General features: G+C 39.8%; 1 protein-coding gene across 1 annotated transcript; it reads right to left on the bottom strand.

Moving 5' to 3' along the window:
- Nucleotides 1–408: 408 nt before the first annotated feature.
- LOC128614665 (RNA-binding protein 5) lies at nucleotides 409–22,237 on the bottom strand. Its single transcript, XM_053636204.1, has 23 exons — nucleotides 22,179–22,237; nucleotides 17,604–17,704; nucleotides 15,732–17,238; nucleotides 15,397–15,486; nucleotides 15,185–15,254; nucleotides 13,921–13,994; nucleotides 10,642–10,713; nucleotides 10,235–10,532; nucleotides 9,148–9,305; nucleotides 7,999–8,099; nucleotides 7,808–7,871; nucleotides 7,647–7,701; nucleotides 7,487–7,566; nucleotides 7,290–7,398; nucleotides 4,822–4,919; nucleotides 4,335–4,601; nucleotides 4,032–4,178; nucleotides 3,836–3,904; nucleotides 3,488–3,727; nucleotides 3,277–3,351; nucleotides 2,992–3,068; nucleotides 1,065–1,116; nucleotides 409–858 (listed from the first exon to the last, which is right to left on the bottom strand). The coding sequence occupies exons 2-23, from the start codon at nucleotides 17,648–17,650 to the stop codon at nucleotides 766–768; spliced, it is 3,843 nt and encodes a 1,280-aa protein (XP_053492179.1). The 5' UTR covers nucleotides 17,651–17,704; nucleotides 22,179–22,237; the 3' UTR covers nucleotides 409–765.
- Between the last annotated feature and the right edge of the window lie 602 nt (nucleotides 22,238–22,839).

Here is a 22,839-nt window from a genome sequence, read left to right as displayed (position 1 = left end):
ATGTAGAAAAGTACTTTCATATAAAAAGTGCCTGTCATATAAACAAAGACAACACACAATAAAGAACAATAGAAAGTTAGACAGGGTTCAGCTCAGTGAAGTCTGTGTGTGATTTTACAGTGTTAACGTTCATGGTCTGCACTTGGTTCATGGTGTAGCACTTTTTTAACCTTAGCGGTTCTACAAAACCATTCACACACACACCAGTGGTAGCAGAGCTGCCATGCAAGGTGCTAACTTGCCATCAGGAACAACCTGGGGTTCAATGTCTTGCCCAAGGACACTTCGGCATGTGGAGTCATGTGTGCCGGGAATTGAACCCTACGATTACTGGCCAACCCACTCTACCACCTGAGCCACAGCCGCCCAATCATATTCGATCTCTTGTGAGAAATTAAAATGACTTAATGTAGATAATTGCAGTCACTTTATTGACTCACAGAATACTGATTACTACAATTACAATAGTTTTACAGGAGTTGTAAACACACAACTCGCTTCTTTGTCATTAAAAAAACACACGATACAAAGCAAGGAAAATAAAAATGTTTCAAAGCCAGAACAGTGTAGTTACAAAAAATTAAATACAAGTTATAGCAGAACTGTGAACTGAGGAAAAAAAAAAATGTATTTATAAGCATTACAGGCACGATCATAACACAAAACAGAGATTCACTAGGAATTGTGTTGGCTCACAGAAAAAGCCCCCGAAGTGAGCTGCTGGCATAAACTGTGTGCGTCATTTACTTAGTTCCTTCACTCTTATCATTCCAGCTCCTTAAAACGGGCAAACATAGCCTTCCGCACAGCCTGCTTATAGGTGGCGTTGTTCCAGACAACCGCTTCCTTCTTGTTCCGCTGTTAAGAAAGTGAGGGAGAGGAACACACAAAGTTACTAAGAAGCCCTAGCAACTGTATGTATTTCATACACACACACACACACACACACACACACACACACACAAATATATATATAACTTATGCGTGTATATGTATATGTGCATGTATGTATGTATGTAAGTATGTATACACAGGCTTGTGGTATTTTTCAGGGTGTGGCTCACCTCCGTGGTCTCCAGACCTAGCCCTGGTCTCTCATTGCCTTTGTGTGTGTCCCTTAAAGAACACAATGATTAGGTCAAACATTAGCTAGTCTATGCAATAGGTGTGTAACGCAACACTTGCTTTCTGCATTTGTTTAGTGCTCCAAATATTCTTATCTGTATTCGTATTTAAAACAGAAATTGGGCATGTTTTTTTGAGGCATGGATTTCTTTTGTTGTTGTTTTTCGGTTATTTTTGTTTGTTTGCTTTCATTCACAAATAACAGAACTTCATTAAACACCTGAAACAGATGCTCTGTGGAATTTCCTGGCAAGCTTTCTATATTCGATTTATATAAGACTGGGGTAAGCAAGATATATAGCTTTCAAAACAACAAACAACAGTGACTACGTTTACAGCAGTAATCTAATTACTGACCTTATTCTGAATAAGACAGTATTGTGATTAAGGTGTTTACATGAGTCACTTATAGAATATTCCTTTCATGTTACTGTTTTACATGTTATAGAACATAGATCGATTAACGGCACACGTCACTACGTCCCCACGCCACGCCGTCCGACGTTCCCTCCAGAATTTCACGTATTAGCATACAGTTGGTCGTCGTTATGGTACCGTATACAGTTTTGGGTGTTTTTATTTTTAATTTTATGAAAGCTTCAATTGCAGTTAATTATTTGTCAGGCTATATATGCAAATAGACAACTGCTTGAAGCCATGGGCTTCGTCCCAAACTGTGTACTTACCTACTATATAGTAAGTACATGGTTTGGGACGCAGCCATGCTCTCTTGTTTGCCATCAAACGGTTGAGCACTGCCGTGTGTGTGCAAAATGCGGTGAAAACTCCCACACGATGTTAATAGTGTGATTAAGGTGTGTACATGTCTGTAATGCACGTCAATAATGCGACTAAAACAGGAATACTCCACACGTCTTAATTCCATTTGTGTTTACTTCGAGTATGACTTTAGTCGGATTAAGGTTATCAATAATCACTGTTTACATGCTAGTTTCTTAATCAGAGTATCGTCTTAATCGGGTTAATATCGGATTATCGTTGTCCACGTAAATGTACTGAATGTCTTTCCCAAATCAGAGAACCGATGTTTATAGTTGAAATCAATAGCAATCAAATAATATTTTATCAGATTTACGTCTGTTCTTGGGTTTGTTACAGAACAGAAAGACCAGCAATGTTTGCTGGTTGAGCTATCAGCATCTACTATGAAGCTGAGATGCAATGCGGGCGCTAGTCTAAACGGGCTCCTTTAAGTTGTAGTTCATTATAACACCAGTACGGTTTAAAAAAAATAATAATAATAGAGATTGATCATTTAAGACCGATGAAAAACACACGCAATCAATGTACAAGTTATGATTTGATTCAATTATCATTTTAGGACAGACCAGACAGGAATGTGCTGCCCTGGACATAGACGTGGTCTGCATGAGCTACATGCAGTGGTGGTTCTATAAATAAAACCATGTCTTTTGTTTGTGCAGAAATATGTTTTTATTTTGTATGGAGTTCAGTAAAGCAGTGCTTAGGTCGGGCTACTGGAGCAAACCACTAAACATTAGGCTTAGCAAGTCCAATTTCCATAAACATAGGCCAAGCAAACAAATGGAAAGTATAGACAGTGTACCTGATGTACAGTACAGTTTCTGTTTAAAGATATATTGCAAAGATTGGGAGAATCTTGTCAAGCTCTTTCAAAAGCCTTCTCGTTAAAAACAAAACAAAAACAGTGCGTCTCCATTTGTATCTGTATTCATTTATCTGTTCATGCCAAATAATTTATTTGTATTCAGTTACACCGCTACTACATAACTAAGTCAAGTGAATGAGTGACTGGTGCATCATGTATTTGACTGATTTGGAAAATGGCTCATTTTCATGATTGTTAAATGTGCTTAAGTGTACCTTGAACTGCTGGGCCATGTGTTCTGCTGTTTCCGTTTCTTTGCTTCAGGTGGACTGTGAGTCTCTTTCATATGCATCTAAAGCACAGGGTACAGACTCAGGTGACAAATTCAGCTGGCTAGATTATTACAAGCAAGTGCGTGATCATCATAACACTGTTCTTCATGTAAGGAAATGCTAACTGCTCATTTACCTGACTGGCTATTTATGAAAGTGTCCAAAGATGTACAAAAATACAACCAAGATACAGCACCATCTCAAAACTGAGAGAAATGAAAACCTTACCTCTTTTTCTTGGTTTTCCAAAGCTTCTAGTTCCCTTTTTGACTTTTTGATCTTTAAGTGAATCTCCATATTTTGCTGACATAAAAAATAAAGATCAAGAGTAGGTAAGTGGGAAAACATAAAAACAGTGCTCATTCTCTTTCCTTTCATCCTACTAAATGCTGCACCTATAACACCCGGTGGGTCGAGGAAGTTTGAGGAGTGGAAGTACCTTGTGCAGGTCTGAGAGCTGTTGATGGCGGATGAGGGCGTCTTTACTGGGGAACTGTCTCCTGCACAGCAGACAGGCCATTTTCTTCCAGTCTGTCAGTTTGTCTTCTTTCTCCTGGGGCTCTGGTTGGCTCTTGGCAGGTGGGACAGGTGCTTCAGGTTTCTCATGTTTTTCTTCTTCCTCATCATCACTTCCTGCCGCATAGTCAGCAGCTAACAGGCCCAGAGAACCCATGGGCTTCTGCAAATTTAGAATATGTATAAACCGCTTCCAAATACCAACAGTTCATCAAGCATAATTACGGTAATTCTGCTGAAACATGTACTTTTTGCCATCATCCAAACTCACTTTGGATCCCTTCTCCTCTTTCCTTGGTGGAGCAAGAGGCTTTTTGAACAAGTCATCTCCTCCAGTGGTCTATGGAAGTGAGGGATAATGTGAAAATAAATTAATTACTATTTACCAAGGCACCACGAAAAGCCCAAATACCAAATCTCAAAGAAGGAAAAAAAAATATTTTTTTTTAAACAGACAACTGCCTGACCTTTCTCTCAAATATGGCAAAGGCTGCATCGGCAGCTTTGGAAGTCTTCTTCTCCTCCACTCCACTCCTGAGGATAGGAGACGGAGCCCGTACACTGTCCTTCTGCCGATTCTGGATCTTGGCCCAGCGCTCCATGTCTTTCATGATCTGTAGCATTAAAACATAGTTCAAAATACATTTGAGGTGACATATGCAGTTATACTAACCCTGAAGTATAGCAAAATATATTTAAAAACAAATTTTAAAAAAGTGTAGTAGCAGCTCAGTAAACATTTGCATGATGAACAAGTAGCACAAGCACACCTTAAATGCTGCCAGGCTCCTGGGTTTGTCTTCTTTCTCCTTCTCTTTCTTTTCAGAGCGCGGCGTACCCTCCTCATCCTCCCTTCGCTCTGGTGCTCCTTCTGACGGTGTGTTTAGTTCCTCAGTTGCCGCAGTCTCAGCCACAGCCTCCACAGGAGCATTCGGTTTCTGAGCGTCTGTACCCGAGCCTTCGCCGTCCACTGGTATATAGATCTTTGAAGTACTGTCCCAGTACAAGTACTGCTGTGTCTGAGCATTGTAGAAATACTACACACACACACACAATACAGAATGCAGTGAAACATTAACACACTATATATGAATATTGCAAACCCAAAAACTAAATATGAATACAAATATAATAGATATTTAAATATACAGCTCTAATATAACAGTTTAACTCCCGAGGCCAAATTAACACAAGGTCCATATAATGCCAGAATCTAATTATCCAACGTGATCTGAGAGAAAACATTTCTAGACATACCCTTGAGTTGGGGTCATAGTACAAGGTGGTCTGGGGGTCATAGTAGAATCCAGATGTAGCGTCAAACAGGAAGGCAGACAAATCTGGAGTGTCTGAACCTGAGGAAATGATGAACGCCTTAACATACAAAAACTTTGTCATATGCACAAGCTCCTTGTACACTGAAATTCTTAGTTCATCCTCAAAAGATGTTACCATGGAAAAATGAAGGACAAATAAAAAAAATAATAAGACGACCAGTGTTGTGGAATATACTGTATAGCATTGGAACAAGAAAACAGCAAATATAAAAACTAACATACCTCAATAAAGGTGGTGGTAAGAAAAAAAATAAATAAAACATAGACTTGTCATGTTTACATGAGGTGATTGCAATGTAAGGTACTGTGCAGTTTAGTCTCCAATGATTCAAACTAGACGCTGCAATATTTAAAATGTGTTTGATGGCTGAAAAAGTGGTCCAGTAACTGCTTTTCAAAAACAGTTATTCATACATGCGTTTCTGCATGTTTACAAATCAATACATTCAAATTCAATATTTATATATACACAGAGCTTTTCACAATGGACACTGTCACGTGGGAGCTTTACAGAAATCCTGATATAAATATAAATGAGCAAGCCAGAGGCGAGGAACCAGACTCAAAAGGGAACCCATCCTCATCTGGGTAACAGCGGATCATAAATCATTGCACTTCTATTACTGTATACAGTGCATCCGGAAAGTATTCGCAGCGCTTCACATTTTCCATATTTTGTTATGTTACAGCCTTATTCCAAAATGGAATAAATTCATTATTTTCCTCAAAATTCTACAAACAAAACCCCATGATGACAATGTGAAAAAAGTTTGTTTGAAATCTTTGCAAATTTATTAAAAATAAAAAACAAAAAAAGCACATTTACATAAGTATTCACAACCTTTGCCATGACACTCAAAATTGAGCTCAGGTGCATCCTGTTTCCACTGATCATCCTTGAGATGTTTCTACAACTTGAGTGGAGTCCACCTGTGGTAAATTCAGTTGATTGGACATGATTTGGAAAGGCACACACCTGTCTATATAAGGTCCCACAGTTAACAATGCATGTCAGAGCACAAACCAAGCCATGAAGTCCAAGGAATTGTCTGTAGACCTCCGAGACAGGATTGTATGGAGGCACAGATCTGGGGAAGGGTACAGAAACATTTCTGCAGCATTGGAGGTACCAATGAACACAGTGGCCTCCATCATCCGTAAATGGAAGAAGTTTGTAACCACCAGGACTCTTCCTAGAGCTGGCTGCCCGGCCAAACTGAGTGATCAGGGGAGAAGGGCCTTAGTCAGGGAGGTGACCAAAAACCCGATGGTCACTCTCACAGAGCTCCAGCGTGTCTCTGTGGAGAGAGGAGAACCTTCCAGAAGAACAACCGTCTCTGCAGAACTCCATCAATCAAGTCTGAATGGTAGAGTGGCCAGACGGAAGCCACTCCTCAGTAAAAGGCACATGACAGCCCATCTGGAGTTTGCCAAAAGGCACCTGAAGGACTCTCAGACCAAAGATTGAACAAAGATTGAACTCTTTGGCCTGAATGGCAAGCGTCATGTCTGGAGGAAACCAGGCACCAGCCATCACCTGGCCAATACCATCCCTACAGTGAAGCATGGTGGTGGCAGCATCATGCTGTGGGGATGTTTTTCAGTGGCAGGAACTGGGAGACTAATCGGGATCGAAGAAAAGATGAATGCAGCAATGTACAGAGACATCCTCGATGAAAACCTGCTCCAGAGCGCTCTGGATCTCAGACTGGGGCGAAGGTTCATCTTCCAACAGAACAATGATCCTAAGCACACAGCCAAGATAACAAAGGAGTGGCTACAGGTCAACTCTGTGAATGTCCTTGAGTGGCCCAGCCAGAGCCCAGACTTGAACCCCATTGAACATCTCTGGAGAGATCTGAAAATTGCTGTGCACCGACACTCCCCATCCAACCTGATGGAGCCTGAGAGGTCTCAAATACTCAAAAAGACTTGAGGCTGTAATTGGTGCCAAAGGTGCTTCAACAAAGTATTGAGCAAAGGCTGTGAATACTTATATGTGCTTTTTTTGTTTTTTATTTTTAATAAATTTGCAAAGATTTCAAAAAACTTCTTTCACGTTGTCATTATGGGGTATTGTTTGTAGAATTTTGAGAAAAATAATGAATTTAATCCATTTTGGAATAAGGCTGTAACATAAAATGTGGGAAGAGTGAAGCGTTGTGAATACTTTCCGGATGCACTGTACTATAGTGTCAGACGGTGCTAATTGTGTTAATGGGTACTTGAGTATGAGCAAGTAAGTATCAATTGTTCAATGATGGAGATTAAACATAATAACTGTAAGGTGTATGTGAGGACAATATTTCCATGGAAATTCTTCTTTGTCTATTCTACCATTATTGCCGGTGCTTGTGCACATATTTTTAAGCTCCAGTGACATCTTACCATAGCTAAGATCCTCAGAGTCACCAGCAGAGCCAGTGTGAGCCGTGTCAGTTGAAGATGCAGTCTGGGGCTGTGTAGTCTCAACAGAAGCCTGTGCATACATTGCACCCTGAACAATGCCAGAAAACAAGTTACTATCAAACCCCTTTGCATATGATATGAATATAATCGCATGTGGAGGTGTGTCAGGAACTCACTTGGTTTAAGCTTGAACCTTGTAATGAAACAGAAGCCAGGGAGGAATCTGTATGCATGGGATCAGCTGGCGCAACCATACCTAGATACATAAAGTGACTCTATACTATGTAACTTATTCTCAATACAATCAAGAAATAAAAGTAATTTCAAAATTGGTACCTTGTGTGGTAGTTGAGATGGTTGTGTGATTTTGATGGAAGTACGGTTGTTGCTGCTGTCGAAGCAAATTGACGTGCATTTATGTTATATTCCACATAAAACAGGATTTAAAAAAAAAAAAATGGTCAGGGGCATATGACACAAAGAACTAAATTAGCAACCTCTATAACGTCAGGTGGGTAACCCAGAAGAGACGTGTTTGACTTATCACTGTCCCTCCGGTAGCTGGGGGTTAAAAAAAACAAAAAACAACCAGTCAATAGAGGGAAGAAAATATGCAAAACCATACAATCAGCACAAACAGAACTGTATTTACTTTAAATTTCTGGTTATGTTTCACAGTGGGACTCACTTCTGATTCTTTAGAGGTTTTGCTACCTCTGCGTATACTCGAACTCCATCAATCATAATTGGCCGAGGTTTGGTGAGCAGGTCTACCAACCGTGTCACATGCTGAAAGATCGCAAAAAGGCAATTTATTAAAGTCACGACTAGGGTTGTCACGATGCCATAAACATATCCTACATTATAACTATACCACGTAATATTGTGTTAATTCATAATTAAAATCAAATGATCAAATGATATAAATGAAAAGCAGATTTTCCTCTCAATACTTTATTAATGAGAATGAATAACTCGAGTATGAAATAGTGACTGAAACACCATGCATTAAGAGACTAAATGTTAACCAGCAGTCACTTCCAAGCCCTTTCCAAGCTGCTGCTCTGCTGAAATCCTGATTTTATAACCACAACATCCTCTGACAAAATCACCTCACGCACATAAGTTAAAAACAACGGCTGTGCTGCGATTTCGCCTACATTACATGTGAAATGATCACTCCGAGAATGTTAGAAGTGAATGAATGTGGAAAAAAGTCGCAAATAGGAGTCTGAGAAGTAGACCTGAGTGGTCTCTGTTAAACAAGTGATGGATAGCGGGATGAGGGGGAGGGGCTATTTTGAGTCAAATTGTATTCGTGTTCGATCAAAAATAAAAACTGTAAAGTTATTTAGCAATTTTGTATTTATTGATTTTTTTATTTTTTTTTAATCATTCAAGCACTTTTTAAGCACCACTAGATATAAAATGTCAATTTTCAAGGTTTTCCAGTACTTAAATTTCAAAAAGCCAAATTCAAGCACCTTGTATGAAACCTGATTTTAGTATTTACACACAGCGGTTAGCATAACATTAGCTCGCTTGGTTCCAAACAGGAAATCTTTAAAGCTTTAGGTAAGGAATTTTTGTTAAATGAAGTCTCACTGACTGTTCTGTATTCTGCAAAAGCAGTGAGGTGTGTCGTTTTAGTGAAAATAGTATTAACTGCTGCACATACAACATTATTCACCGTTTAAAAAAAAAAATACAGTGGCAACGGCTGTATTTCGAAGCTTTTGTATGGCGATACTACCGTAGTACCGGTATACTGTGCAGCCCTAGTCATGACAAAGATCTACTCACAAACTGAAATCATAAAACATCTTCATAATTCTACCTCATGAGAGTCCATATCGACAAAGCAAAAGCATTTGGATCCAGGCGTCTTCCCTTTAACAAGGCGGACATTGCGTTCATCAAGATAAGCAAAGGTATCCAGTGATCTCAAGATCGTCTCCACTGAAGTGGTGGGCAGTATGTTCTTAATGATCATTGCTAAAAGTGTAAAGGACGTGAAAAGGAAATATTACCACATTGTTCAAAGACGAGCTTAACACAGCATAAACATGGTATTTGTTGAGAAGCATGATGACCATCTCGGACGGTTGTAAACAGAAACTTATTCATTCATTCATTTTATCCCTAAAGTGTGCAGATATAATTGATTGTATAAACAATACCCTGCAATTATTCTGTGTAGGTAGCTTAGTACCTTATTTCAAAATCTTGTCACTACATTTAAATACACGCTTTTTTTCACCATTTAAATACATGCTTTCATATTTTATTTTACAGGGATGTAGCCACTGATCTAAGCACACAACAATCCAAATATCCACTAAATGAACAGCAGTATCTACATGCATATGTTAACAAACTTATTGACAAAAAATGAAAACAATTTGTCTGTGGACAAATCAGTCCAATATGGACAATAAAGACTATGGCTGCAGTCTTTCTCTCTACAAGAATTCTTATACAAATATGAATGCCTATTTCGCTTAGTCTTTATTAATGCACTAACTAACCAATTAGCTTGGCGTATGTTGTTATGTTGTTATGTTAGATACCATTTTTAGCCTAGTCAATCAATTAGGTAACTGGTAAACATGGGACTGGGCAAGCACATTGGCGCTTACGCTAGCCCGGTGGGCTAGTTAATGATTTTATCATTTGCCCACCTGTGCCTGAAGGCAGCTACAATGAACTCGTAAACATACTTCCTTTCCCCCACCATACAGGCTCGCTGGGTTTATTTGCAAGACCATAGGAATGTTACAAAAATAAAAACAATTGTAATTCATAAACTTTCAAAACATCATAAAACTTTGAAATGATCAGAATATACAAATCATACCATTAAACTTTGACACTGTCACATTCCTAACATACACAAAGAAGCATGAAGCAAAGCCTGCACTCACTTCGGCTTTCCTTGAAAACTGGGTCGCTGAACTGCTGGCTGGAGCGAGGTCCTCTCTGGTGAGCCCATTCCTCAGCCCGCTTCTCCATCTCCTGCTGCTGAAGCTGCTTGTCGACCTGCTGCTGCCAGGCTTCGGGTGTCAAGGTGGAACTCCTCTCCCACCCAGCCTGAGACGGGGGATCATTCAGGGCCTTGGCACAGTCTTCCTCTTTCACTTTTGGGGGGTTGGGTAGGACTGGACATGGCAGCAGCCCATCCTGGTTAGACGGTGCGGCTTTATGGGGTTGGTCCTCATGCCGCTAGCAAAAGAAAACAAAACGTGCCATTCAACTTCCAGTTGCAATTTGAATTTACTATAGACTCACGAGGCTATGTTTCTATCAAATGTACAATAAAGGGAAAGGGTACCGGTTCTTTTGCATTTCTGTCAGGTTGAATGTACTTCAGTAAGGCAGTCTTGCTACCAACTTTAACAGATCCCTGGAAAAGAGAAAAACAATAAGTGATTTGATTATTTGACAGATTTTCCCCCTACAAATGCATCTGGACAAGGTTTCTTCCAGAAGGCATCAGGCCAGACTCTTTAGAAGCAATTGGGAAGGACGTATGTGATGGAGACACGAGTATAACAGGTGCTCAGCTCCTATAAAAATCCAACCCTCCTCCATTTTAATATCAAGGCACTCCCAAAAAAATGAAATCTGTGCCTAACATATGCAAAAGGGCCTAATGCAAGAGTTTGAGAGTCTGCACAGTGATAACACTGATGACCAATCTCTGAGAAGAAAAAGTATTCTTCTGAGACTATTAACTACCTAATCTTTTAAGAACTTAACTTTCAGTCCTTATGGAAAATAGGTGTTACTAAATTAGGTTAATTGACATCGGTCTAAAGTGGATAGAATGTAATGCTAATTAAATACAGGTTAGTAACCCAGTGTGGCACAATTAAAAAAAAAAAAAAAAAAACATTTAATATTCTTAATAATTACCTTTTAAATGGTTCCCAAAAAAAGATCAAAATGAACAACCAGGAACACTCCACCCATTTTCTTTGTGTAAATGGTATAGAAGGAGATATAGAGTATAGAACAATTCATTGTGAACTTGAGGACAGTGGAAGTTCCACTGTTAATATCTGTGTTAATGGGTTGAGACATCAAATCCCTGCTTCACCAAAAAGGCCATTGCTGAGCCATTGATCAAGACACGTAATGGTGACCCGTGATTTGACCCCAACTTACCTCCAAAGTTGAGATGCGTAAAAATTTCATATTACTGTATACTTATTTATGACAAAGTAGACTCTATCTCAGGTTTCCCCACTCACTTTTAAGATGTTCTAGGTTACACCTCCGTTCGCCATCTTTTTTACTATCTACATTTATGTACTGATTAACTATGTATATCTTTGTGCACAGCTGCAGGGCCCAAAGATCGAGCCAGATCTCGATGTACTGTCTGTGTGGAGTTTCGCATGTGTTCTCCGTTTCGTTCCCACCTCCCAAAACACTGTTTAATATTTCATTTAAAAAGCTTGTTGGTGGACTGACTATGCTCAACTGCCCCTAGGTGTGAATGTGTGTGCACGCGTGCATGGTGCCCTCTGATAGACTGGCATTCCATCCAAGATGTATTCCCACCTCACACCCAGTGTTCCCATGATAGGCTCCAGATCTACCGCAACCCTGACCAGGTTAAAGTCGTTACTGAAGATGAATGAATGAATGGTTTCACATTAACTGCTTTCTTAACTCACATTTCCCACAGCCTTTGGTATCCAATGAACCTTTTATAAACCCCTTTATACATCTGCAAGCTGTCCAGAAATCTTTTCGCACAAAAGGTGTCCCATGTGGACACATTTACTCAATACATCCAATTTGCATGTTAAGCTACAATGAGGCAGGTAATGAGCGGTACAACATACCTGGTACAAGGTTCCAGGGTATTTAAGAAACATGCCTCTAATGAATTAAGAAGGAACGCTTCAACAAATATTCTCATCTGATTTTGAAGCTATGCTTAAAAACAATATATACACAAAATCCAGGCAGAACAAATGGTGGAAGCATCTTGCCAGTGAGGCTCTGTTTAGGAAACACTAATGTACAATGTATTCCCAACAATGTATGCCCATACACCAACTACACAATTTGCCCAATAAGGCAGCTTAAACAAAGATGCTGGAATGGAAATCTAAAGAGGGATCCTACAGGATACAGTCAGTACTACAACATCTTTAACTTTCCTTTCAATCACCACATTCAACCTTTTGATTTCGCTCCAGCATCAAACCAATTGGCGTGCAGGTGTGGTAATTTCAGTAAAAAAATTACAAGAATGTCATTCATTTTAGTGGTTTGCAAGACAAATGTCTGCACAAGTGTCACTCTACTAAAGAACAAAATAAAAGTCTGGGACCGATTTTTTTTTTCAAAATGAAATGATCTAAAGGGATAAGGGAAAGTATGTTCTTGATCTGACCAGCAAAAATTCATCAGTGAAAACATAAATGACACCAGCATACGGAAACAAACCTCTGAACCAACAACTGAATTTTCATCACTGTATCCCACCGAATTCCCACTCTGACATCCTCCAAGGTTAACAACGCGAAAAAGGTCAACATCCCAAACAAGTCAAGAAATTTCAAAACGACCCAAGCCTGGAAATGTTCGGATGTTCAAATTTTCAACCCAATGAATATCCAAGTGAGGTCTTCAGACTGAAATTCAAACATGATGCCAAACATGACAAGCAAGGTGGGACAGAACTCCGTGTGATGAAAGCAAGGGGTGAGAATTCTTAATCGAAAAGAAGAAAAACAGCCCGTTGCAAGTGATGACGGGAAATGCCAAGAAGGAATCGCTAATGAAGGCGAAGTGAGTATGGAACAACTTGCAGGTCGTGTAAAGTGGTGTAATTGTACTGGAAACCACCACAGAGCTGATTTTTGTGATGATACAAGTGGCATTGAAACATATTCGAAGTCAGTAAGAAGCTGTGATGATGTGTGAAGAATGACTGATGCTACAGCACCATAAAGAAGCAGAGGATCACTGAAAGCATGAACCTGTTGGCCACAACCCACCAGATGATAAAGTCATCAAATGATAAAGTGACCGAACACAATTTTAAAAGGAGATGAAGAAACTGTAGACATTAAACCACACAAGTCCATTTTTCGGGTAACGTTTTGGTAACTTCAACAAATGGATAACATCCAACAAATGCTTAAAAATATTCAATCTGAAGCTACAAAGTTTTATATTCTAACCAAAAATGAGGTTTATATGGTTTAAAAACGCTCTTGACAAAAAGAATTACATGATTAAGATGGGAAAAAGTCACAAAAGATCATGCGTGTGGTCCTATTTCTTCTGTGCAATATATCGCCATTAAAAAATTCTATAAGCGTAAAAAAGATTCAGTCCTTGTTTCGTGTCACGCAGGCCGATTAAAGGAAAACCTTTATCCGTTTAATGGATATATAAATGGGCTGCTTTCTTTTAGACTGCTAATGCTTTCATATGTGTGTTAACTTATGGAGAGGATGAAGGCGCTTTGAGTATTCCCATGTGCCCCTCCCATGTGCTGACCACCCATCCCACCCTTGGCCCTGCCCCAGCCCAAGCCTTCTTTGACTGAAGACACAGCTGCTGTAGAGGGACAAGAATGGGCCACCTGGTTGGACTCCATGAAGTGGACAGCATCCTCGATGTTTAAAAACTCCACATAGGCCGTATCGGAGCTGTAACCTGGGGACAGCATTTGAAATACAAATGGGTCTGTGTTAGTTAATTCCAGTAAATAGATGAAACATAAAAAAATCACGGTGAATATAACAGCGACCTATTCTCTTACAATCCTTACATATAGTCAGTCGGCTTAGTGGTGACCATCAGAATTGCACGAGAGCTTTTTTTCCCCTTTCAGTAATTGAAAAGCAGTCATACAAAGAATTGTTTTGGTTAATTCAGCTTGCGACAGTGAAAATGTGAGTTCATTGTGCTGTGTCTGTTGTTGCTTGAAAGAGCGTAATGCATGGGTGATAAGTTGAGCTACAACCGGCAGGAATTCCCACCTAAATATAGCTCACGTATCTGATTACAAATTTGCATGATCATGTAAACAATTAAGCTGTTCAGAACTGAACATATATTACCCTATATATGAGGTCTGCTGTTGAAAAACACAAAACTGGCCAAACCGTCATCGCAAAGTGTAAAACACGGTTCATTTGTGTAGGGGATTCCTCCGAGTTTCAAACTTACTAAATCACCGACATTTTGGGCATTCTTAAGCCAGACAAGATCCAGTATGGAAAGGTTTTCTTGTTAAAGACCCTTAAGAACATTTGACTCATAAAGAGGCAATCAAAAATAAGAATTCAATACTTCGGATATTGTAACGTTCAGTCTACAACTTGTTAAGAGCATCAATTTAAACAATTGTCAAGCAAAAACATAGAACCGTTTCATTGTGTATATTAAGATTTTTGAAAAAAATAAATAAATAAATAAAAATAATTATCGGCCTAATTTAATGTTCAACAGCTCAGAGGTCAACCAAAAAGAGGCCACATGTGACAACCTCATAGCGTACTAACCAGTAGGGGTGTCGTGTGTGTGTGTGTGTGTGTGTGTGTGTGTGTATATATGTGTGAGCACCAGTTCCCAACAGTGTATTGGAAGATCTGCTAAACCCACAAACCTTTTTAAGATGGAAGTTGCTAAGAGAGAACTGCACAAGCTCCAGCACAAGATGAAAAAGGACGAGGGACAGGAAACCAATTGTTTTAACAAGAAAAATGGTAGTATATTCGAAACACTAGGGTGTCTACGGTGTGGTAAATGGTTACAAGAAAACCGTAAATGAGCGCAAGATTCGAGGAGCGAAAAGCGAAGTGTTGCGAATGTTATAGGAGATTTCAATTGAAAAATCTCACCTGGAACAACATCTCTTATTTTCATGCCTTGCATCGGCACTCCATCCCGAACTGCAAATGCGTCCAGTATCTACGAAAGGAAATTTTTGTAGTCAGAACCCATGGTACTGTCATCCAACATGATCAAAATTGAAATTAAAAATAAATAAATAATTTAAAAAAAAAAAAAAAAAAAAAAAAAAAACAAGGAAAACCAAGTGTCCACAAACTACCTGCTGCATTGTAGCAGTTTTGGGAATTCCAGAGATGGCAATGGTATTTGAGATCTTATCCTGAACATTGGCATTCCTGTAATCCTGATCCTGTGCAAAATTTAGAAGTTGAATCTAAACATTGGACATATTGTCACAAAGGCCTACAAGAAAACAGCAAATGCTGGCAAACACTTTGCAAACCAAACCTGATGAAAAAGTCAGAGCATCACTTCCAAGGTCGTGAAAACAGTTAGGAGAATCATAAACATAAATATTCTGAATGTTTAAAGTTTTAAATGTCACTAGAATAAATGCAATTTTCAATACAATGTAGACAAAATAAAGACACTGACCTGAGAACCAGAGGCATTTGGTCTTTCAGGTGGAGCTGATTTGGGTGCTTTTATGTCCTTTTCAGGCACGTGAAGATCCTCAAGGATATAGTCATATTTTTGCACAGAACTGGTCCTGTAATCAATGTCTCTGTAGTCCTGGTCTCGTCTTCCCTCTCTGTTACTCTGCAGATCTCTTGGCCCTGGCATAATATTCCCTTTCTTTTGAGTTTCATCAAGTGGCATATCTTTTCCCTTGAATTTTCCTTGATCAACTGAGAAATGACTCTCTTTGACTGACAGGCTCTTTTCTGGAAAGAACGGATGTCTTCCCCCTGCTGGTATGGTGCTGTCAGGCTTTTCATCTCTTGACCACTGTTGACCTTCTTTGTCTGTGCTTGGGATATTTAGACTGGCATTCAGTGGTAAGAGTGGTAGTTTCTGAGTGACTGAGTGAGATGGATCTCTGCCTGGGACATCAGTTTGTATACTGTCCCAGCTCTGGACTTTAGAACCCTCTCTTTCCGATCGAGAGAACTCTAAAGTACCACGATCCTTAGCTGGAATCTCCACCGATGGCCGCTCTCTATCTTTGAACTGTGAAGGTTCTCCTAACTCACCTTCCTTGCCAAGCCCAGGTGGAAATCGCTTCTTCACCTCTCTGGGTAAAGTTGAACTTCTATTCATTCGTCTGCACCACTCCTCTGAGAGGGATTTGTCTTCTGCTCTAAACGCAGACCTGTTCTCAGATTGTTCAGGAAATTCTCTGTCCCTCAGCGTTGGTTCACCTACTTTAAGCATGTCTTTCTCTGGACCTTGCCGATCTAGAGGCAAATCAGGTCTTCCCCTGAGATTCATACCATCATTACCACGAAACATCTGAGGAGAGCGATCCCTAAAATCACCTGATGGTCCCATTCGATTCCTAAAATCCATATCAGACTCAAACCTTCCTCTGGGAGTCAAGGGAGGGGCGCAACCTCGCCTATCAATGTCCACTGACCTTTCCCGGGGAGGCATATCCATACTAAATCCATCAATGTCATTCATGCCCATCTGTGGCCGCTCTCTTTCTCTTATATGGTCATTTCTGTCCATAGACTCCATCGCAAGCCTTCTCCTAATATCCATGGGTGACATGTTGAACCCAGGCATGTCCATTCGAAATCTGTCCCTCTCCCTCATGTCCATGAATTGATCTTCAGGCCCCCTCATGTCCCTAACTTGCATGTCCCTGCCACCCATATCTATAGGAGGCCGACCCTGCCCTATGAAACCAGGTGTTTTTTGCTCCATCTCGAAACGTCTTCTAAAATCTAGTTCATTTTCAGGCATGAAGAAGTCTCGAGGAGAGTCTCTTCCTCTGTCAAGACCCCCCATGTTTCGTCCCACCATATCTGGCGGGTAGTCGAATCTCCTCATGTCCATGGGTGGTCGGTCCTGAGCTCCGATATTCATTCCTTCTCGTCCTCTGAAGCCAGGCATTGGTCCATTTCTTCCTTCAAACATCTCCCCACGGGGGTTCGCACTGCAATGATACCATGTGCTTTACCAGTGTCTATCAAACGTTGCAGTAAATGCACAAATAAAATAGACTTTATGCATAATGAAAAACCTAATGTGTGCAGAGCAAGACAGATTCCATTAAACTGTAATATCACAATATCACATGCAATTATAAGCTGGGCATTCTGCTGGCACCGTGCTAAATTTTATACATAAGGGCTTAAGACTAGAGTTGCAGTGATGATTTGGAACAGCTTCTGAATACAGTGGAAATGGAAGAAAAAAAAAAGTGGCTTGACGCAGCAACTGCCAAAGGAATTATGATGCATCTAAAACAGTATTTTTATTTCCATCCCTAGTGAAAATAAGCTTTTTGATTGATCTTACCAAAAGGGCATTCCCCCTCGTGGTCCAGATCTTGAACCATTCCACATGATGGCTCGACCTCTCAGCTTACACCAGCCTCTTCTTCACAAAAAGCTGCTCACCTGCAAACATGCTTCCATTATTACTCAAGTCCGTGATTTATGATGAATATATTGGTTATATAATACAGTTCTGGTTGCACAACAGAGTACATATAAACTGAAATCGCACTAAGGTTCACATGCAGAACAACTCTATAAAGAACTAATAATCTGGCATTTCGGAAAGGGGTGGTTCTCCTTGTACATGTTCACGCACACTCCGAGAGCTTGAAGAGACGTTTTAGTGTGCATTTTTGTAGATCCATACAAACTCCCAAATACAGTGGATTAATGATCTGGACATCCTTCTACATGACATTCTTTTTCATATCTGGTGTGTGTGTGGTTTTGAGTGTGTGTTCGTTTTGAGCAATTTCAACAATCCAAGCCATTCAAAGTCCATGTACACTTTACAGATGAATGTGTAGAAGACCTGCAGATCTACAAGAATGTGACAATGCCATCATTCAAAGTGATGTGTACTGCTCAGTAAAGAGTGATACAGTGAACTGCACCGCATCCAACCGCAAGACCCTGCAGCAAATGGTTAATGCAGCTGCAAAGATAATCAGGTCTCTCTACCCACATTCGACACCTCATTCAACAACCACTGCATCCGCAAAGTCACCAGTATTGCGGATGACCCCTCTCACCGACTCTCCACCCTCCTGTCATCTGGCAGACTGTACAGGAGCATCCACGCCACCACCAGTGGACTCCTCAACAGTTTCAGTCAGATTACTCAACACCCTGCTGCCTCCCAACGCTCACCTGGGCTAGTCAAACACCTAACCCTGTATAACTAAGTACAACTGCACACCTGCACTTTACAATGCTGCATCAGACATGTTATATAATGGAACTCATTTGTGCTGCTATATTTGTGCTGCTATATTACACAAGAGTTAACAGCCCATGTTCTGTGTATTCAATGTCCTGCACTCATCTCACACCGTTGTCTATTTCCACTTTACGTAGTCTTGCGTACTGTCCTGTGTTGCACCACAATCCTGAAAAACAGCCATTTCGTTCCAACGTATACAAGCTATATAGAGGAATGACAATAAAAACCCAGCTGATTTATGCATGGGGAAGCGTTAGGAATGTTAATGCCATGAGCTGGAGAAAACTTTTTTTCATTTTGACTGTTTAAGTGCTAAGCATAAGAGTTCACTTCTCCCAAAACTTCAAATGCGAAAAAATGTATTAATGCGCACTTATTATGGTTTTGAAACGAGCCTAATTTTGTTTTAAAGGTCTCATACAATAGATTTACATGCATCCAAGGTCAAAAAAACACTTTAATGTGCTCATAATTTAAATTGCAGCATTACCTTTCCCCCCAGAGTCACAAACGACTCGCTCAATGATCCGTTCTAAAGGATTCATTCTAAACTCCTCCTTTCAGAGAGTATACTCTGCTCTGATTGGTCAGATGTCCCAGTCTGTCGTTATTGGTCTATCAGAGTGTTTCGAAAAGGAACCGCCCACTACCGTAACGACTTTCAGTTCCGTCTGTCAGCGAGCGGCCGATGAAGACCAGAGGCGGGGCTTTATGTTACAAACTTATGTAGGTTAGTACAGGAAGTAAGTCTGGAATCACTAACGACTCATTTCAGCTATTCAGAATCGCTTCCTTTGGGAGTCAATAACTCTTTATAACGTTTCTCGTGCGCTTTGATTTTTGAAACTTTGCAGATGTTCTTACATTCACAAACAGCTCGATAACACACTACATGAAGGGTCATATTTGAACCATAATAGGTTCACTTTAAACAGAACAGAGAGCACAAGAGAGTATTATATTGGATAGTAAAGAAATGCTCAGATTGAATTAACACTGCCCTAGCTGCGCAAAAAGAAATGTAGGTTGGTAGGTAAATTTGATATATCCCAACCAATCATTACATCCACTGTAATATCCACTGTGAAAGGTGGAAAACGCCTATATAGTGTATAATCACCGACCCTAGTCTACGCTTTTGAAGAGTTCACTTCCAACTAGGGCCAGGCAAGAAAACGGTGTCGGTACTTATCGACGGTACACCTTTATCGGTAACGATAGAAAAAATTTTCAGTATAACGCTCGATAAAATGTAAACAGACATGAAGTTTTGTTGAATGAACAACCCTCAAACGTGCGCTGTCGTTACATCACAAACAGCCTATCATATGCCGTGATAAATGAGTGTACAAACAGCCAATAACAAGTTGCGTATCTGTGGGGTTCGGTACTGGCATAAAGTTGGCTTGACGTTCGATATTCGCAGATAAGCGGAAATTAAGGGACTGTCTCTACAGTTACATACGACATTGTTAAACACGTTTCTAACTTCAGTAGCATTTGAAGGGAATGACTTACAGTCATATAACCAACTGTAAAGTGTTCATGACACACACACACACACACACACACACACACACACTCTCTTACTGCCACTACCAAAACACCAAGCATTATTCCTGTGGAAGTATTCTAAGTTTTGAGGTCCGGTTTAGAAAATGCAGTTAGGTACTGACCCAAACTTTTTTTTTTAATTCAAAGATAGGGAAAATGTTGAGAAAGATGAGGACATTGATGAGGTGAGTGAAGGGCACAATAAACTCAATGAAACAAAGGAAAGAAGAGATGAAGACTATCCTTGTGACAGGGAAGATGACGGGAACAGCACTGGCGATAAATATGAAGATGAGAATGCTAATAATGATGACGCATCTTCAGGGCACAATAAGCAGAATGGGACAGAAGAAAGGAGGGACGAGGATTATTCTCGTGACAGGGAAGATGAGGCTGGAGACAGGAACACTGCAGATGAGGATGAAGATGAAAGTTCAGGGCACAATAAACAGAATGGAAGAGAGGAAAGGAAGGACCAGGATTATTCTTGTGACAGGGAAGATGAGGGCTCAAAAGGTTGACTGGAAGTGCTGCCTATGTAAATCATTTTGAATTCCTTTGGCTCCCATCCACAATCTGAACATGTACATAAATAAATTAAAAGAAAACAAATAAAAATGTTTGAAATATTAAAACATTCATGTATCATCAGTTCTTTTAATTACTTCATTAATAGGACATCTATTTTTTTAAGAAAACCATTCAATCCAGTACGGGTCATTTTGACCCCCTTTATGCATTCGTGAAGGTTTTTTTTTGGTTCATGCATTGTAGGGTTAAATATCAAATATCTAAAAGGTGTGCGTCATACCTGACACCCAGTCGAACACTTTACAGTTGGTTGTGTGACTGTACATCATTCCCTTCAAATGCTATTGAGCTTTAAATGATGGTATATTTTGTGTACGAGCCCAAGCAGTAATAAAATACATGTTAATATTTACATATGATGTAATAGTTTATTTTAATTTATATCAAACATCTAAGTGGTGTGCGTTATACCTGATACGTAAATGAACACTATACAGTTGGTTATATGACTGTAAGTCATTCCCTTCAAATGCTATTGAAGTTAGAAACGTGTTTAACAATGTCGTATGTAACTTTAGAGACGGTCCCTTAATTTCCGCTTATGTGCGAATATCGAACGTCAAGCTGCGAGAGATTTGTAGAGCGCATGCGCAGTGCTCCGCACCAGTACAGTACTGTTTTTGTTGTTTTTTTTTTTAAAGATTATATCGTGATCATTTTTTTTTTTTAGCTGTATAGCCCAGCCCAACTTCCAACCCTGATTAAACACATCAGTCCAGTTCAGTTGTTGGATTTGGGCTGGAGCTGGGTTGCTGATCTCTGGTGTAAGAAACACTGTTCTCCTATTTTCACCCTTGAAACTTTACTTTTCTAGTTTTAACACAGCAATAGCTTCCCACAATAATCCCCTCAATGTGCAGTTTGTATGACTAGCTATACCGGCTATCTGTTTATATAACTGACTAACCTTGCAAAAACACCCATGACACACTGGCTCACATCACATCACATACCCAATGCTAACTGGCTAACACTCTGCTGTCATGGTTATGCATCAAAACACTTGCGTACCTCGCTAACTAACTAAACCATCTAACATTAGATTACAAACACTCGTTCATGTAAACATTCGAGCTTTACTTCTAAAACAAAGCTCCTGCTGGTTAATACTCGGAGAGCTTGTTTACGTCACGAGCGTTAGCCTAGCAGCTAAACATCTCCTATGGAAACCAGCAAAGTGCTCAAAACTGAATTCAGTCTAACATAGCAAACACAGCTAGCTATATATTTAGGTATTGAGCTCATTAATAAGACGTCAAATGAACAGATAGATGGATAGGACATCTGGGTTAGCTAACAAGAATTACCCAGCTAGCAAGCTAGCTAGCTACATTTACTCTATAACCTGGCAACAGTTATTGGAACAGCTAGACGATTTGTCTCTAACCCGATGACACAGAACAAGCACAAATCTTATATTACACTTTTACTGATCGGAAAACGTTCATTTAGGTAAAAAAAAAAAAAAAGTTCAAAAGAAGACAAATCAGTAATGAGACTGTTCACCTTTGCTGCGCTGTTATGGAGACCGGAAACGAGCGAACAAGAACAACACCACACTTCCGGGAGAGGGACTCGTCACTCATGTTCCGCACACATAGTCCAGCAACCAGTTTATTCGGTGTATACTAATCTTGTAGTTACACTTATTAGCTATTTTACCAAGTAAACCTACTATATAGATGCACTTGTAGGTATTTAATTAATGATTATATGCTTTCTGTGGCTAGGCACAATGTGTCACCCCCCTCTTTACGTTCAGACTTTATTGAGAATGTTCAACACTCTCTCTCTCTCTCTCTCTCTCTCTCTCTCTCTCTCTCTCTCTCTCTCTATATTTTTACAGATATTGAGTGCTCAGGGTTATACAGGCAACATACATATATCACACACTATTTACATGTCATTTTCAGTTTAAATATACATATGCATTATATCTACAATATCCATCCATCCATCCATTTTCTATACCGCTTATCCTTCAGGGTCACGGGGAAACCTGGAGACTATCCCAGGGATGATATGTTTGAATGTCTGAATGTTTGAAATATGTTTGATCAGTTTGAATGTCTGATGACTAGTCAAACATCTTAATCACAGAGCTACCACTACCACATATACATTATCCATCCATCCATCCATCTATCCATCTTCTATACCGCTTTAT

Source organism: Ictalurus furcatus, chromosome 11, assembly GCF_023375685.1.
Source record: "Ictalurus furcatus strain D&B chromosome 11, Billie_1.0, whole genome shotgun sequence".
Lineage (NCBI taxonomy): Eukaryota > Metazoa > Chordata > Actinopteri > Siluriformes > Ictaluridae > Ictalurus > Ictalurus furcatus.
Note: the sequence above shows the minus strand (reverse complement) of the source record. Positions and strands in the feature narration are given on the sequence as shown.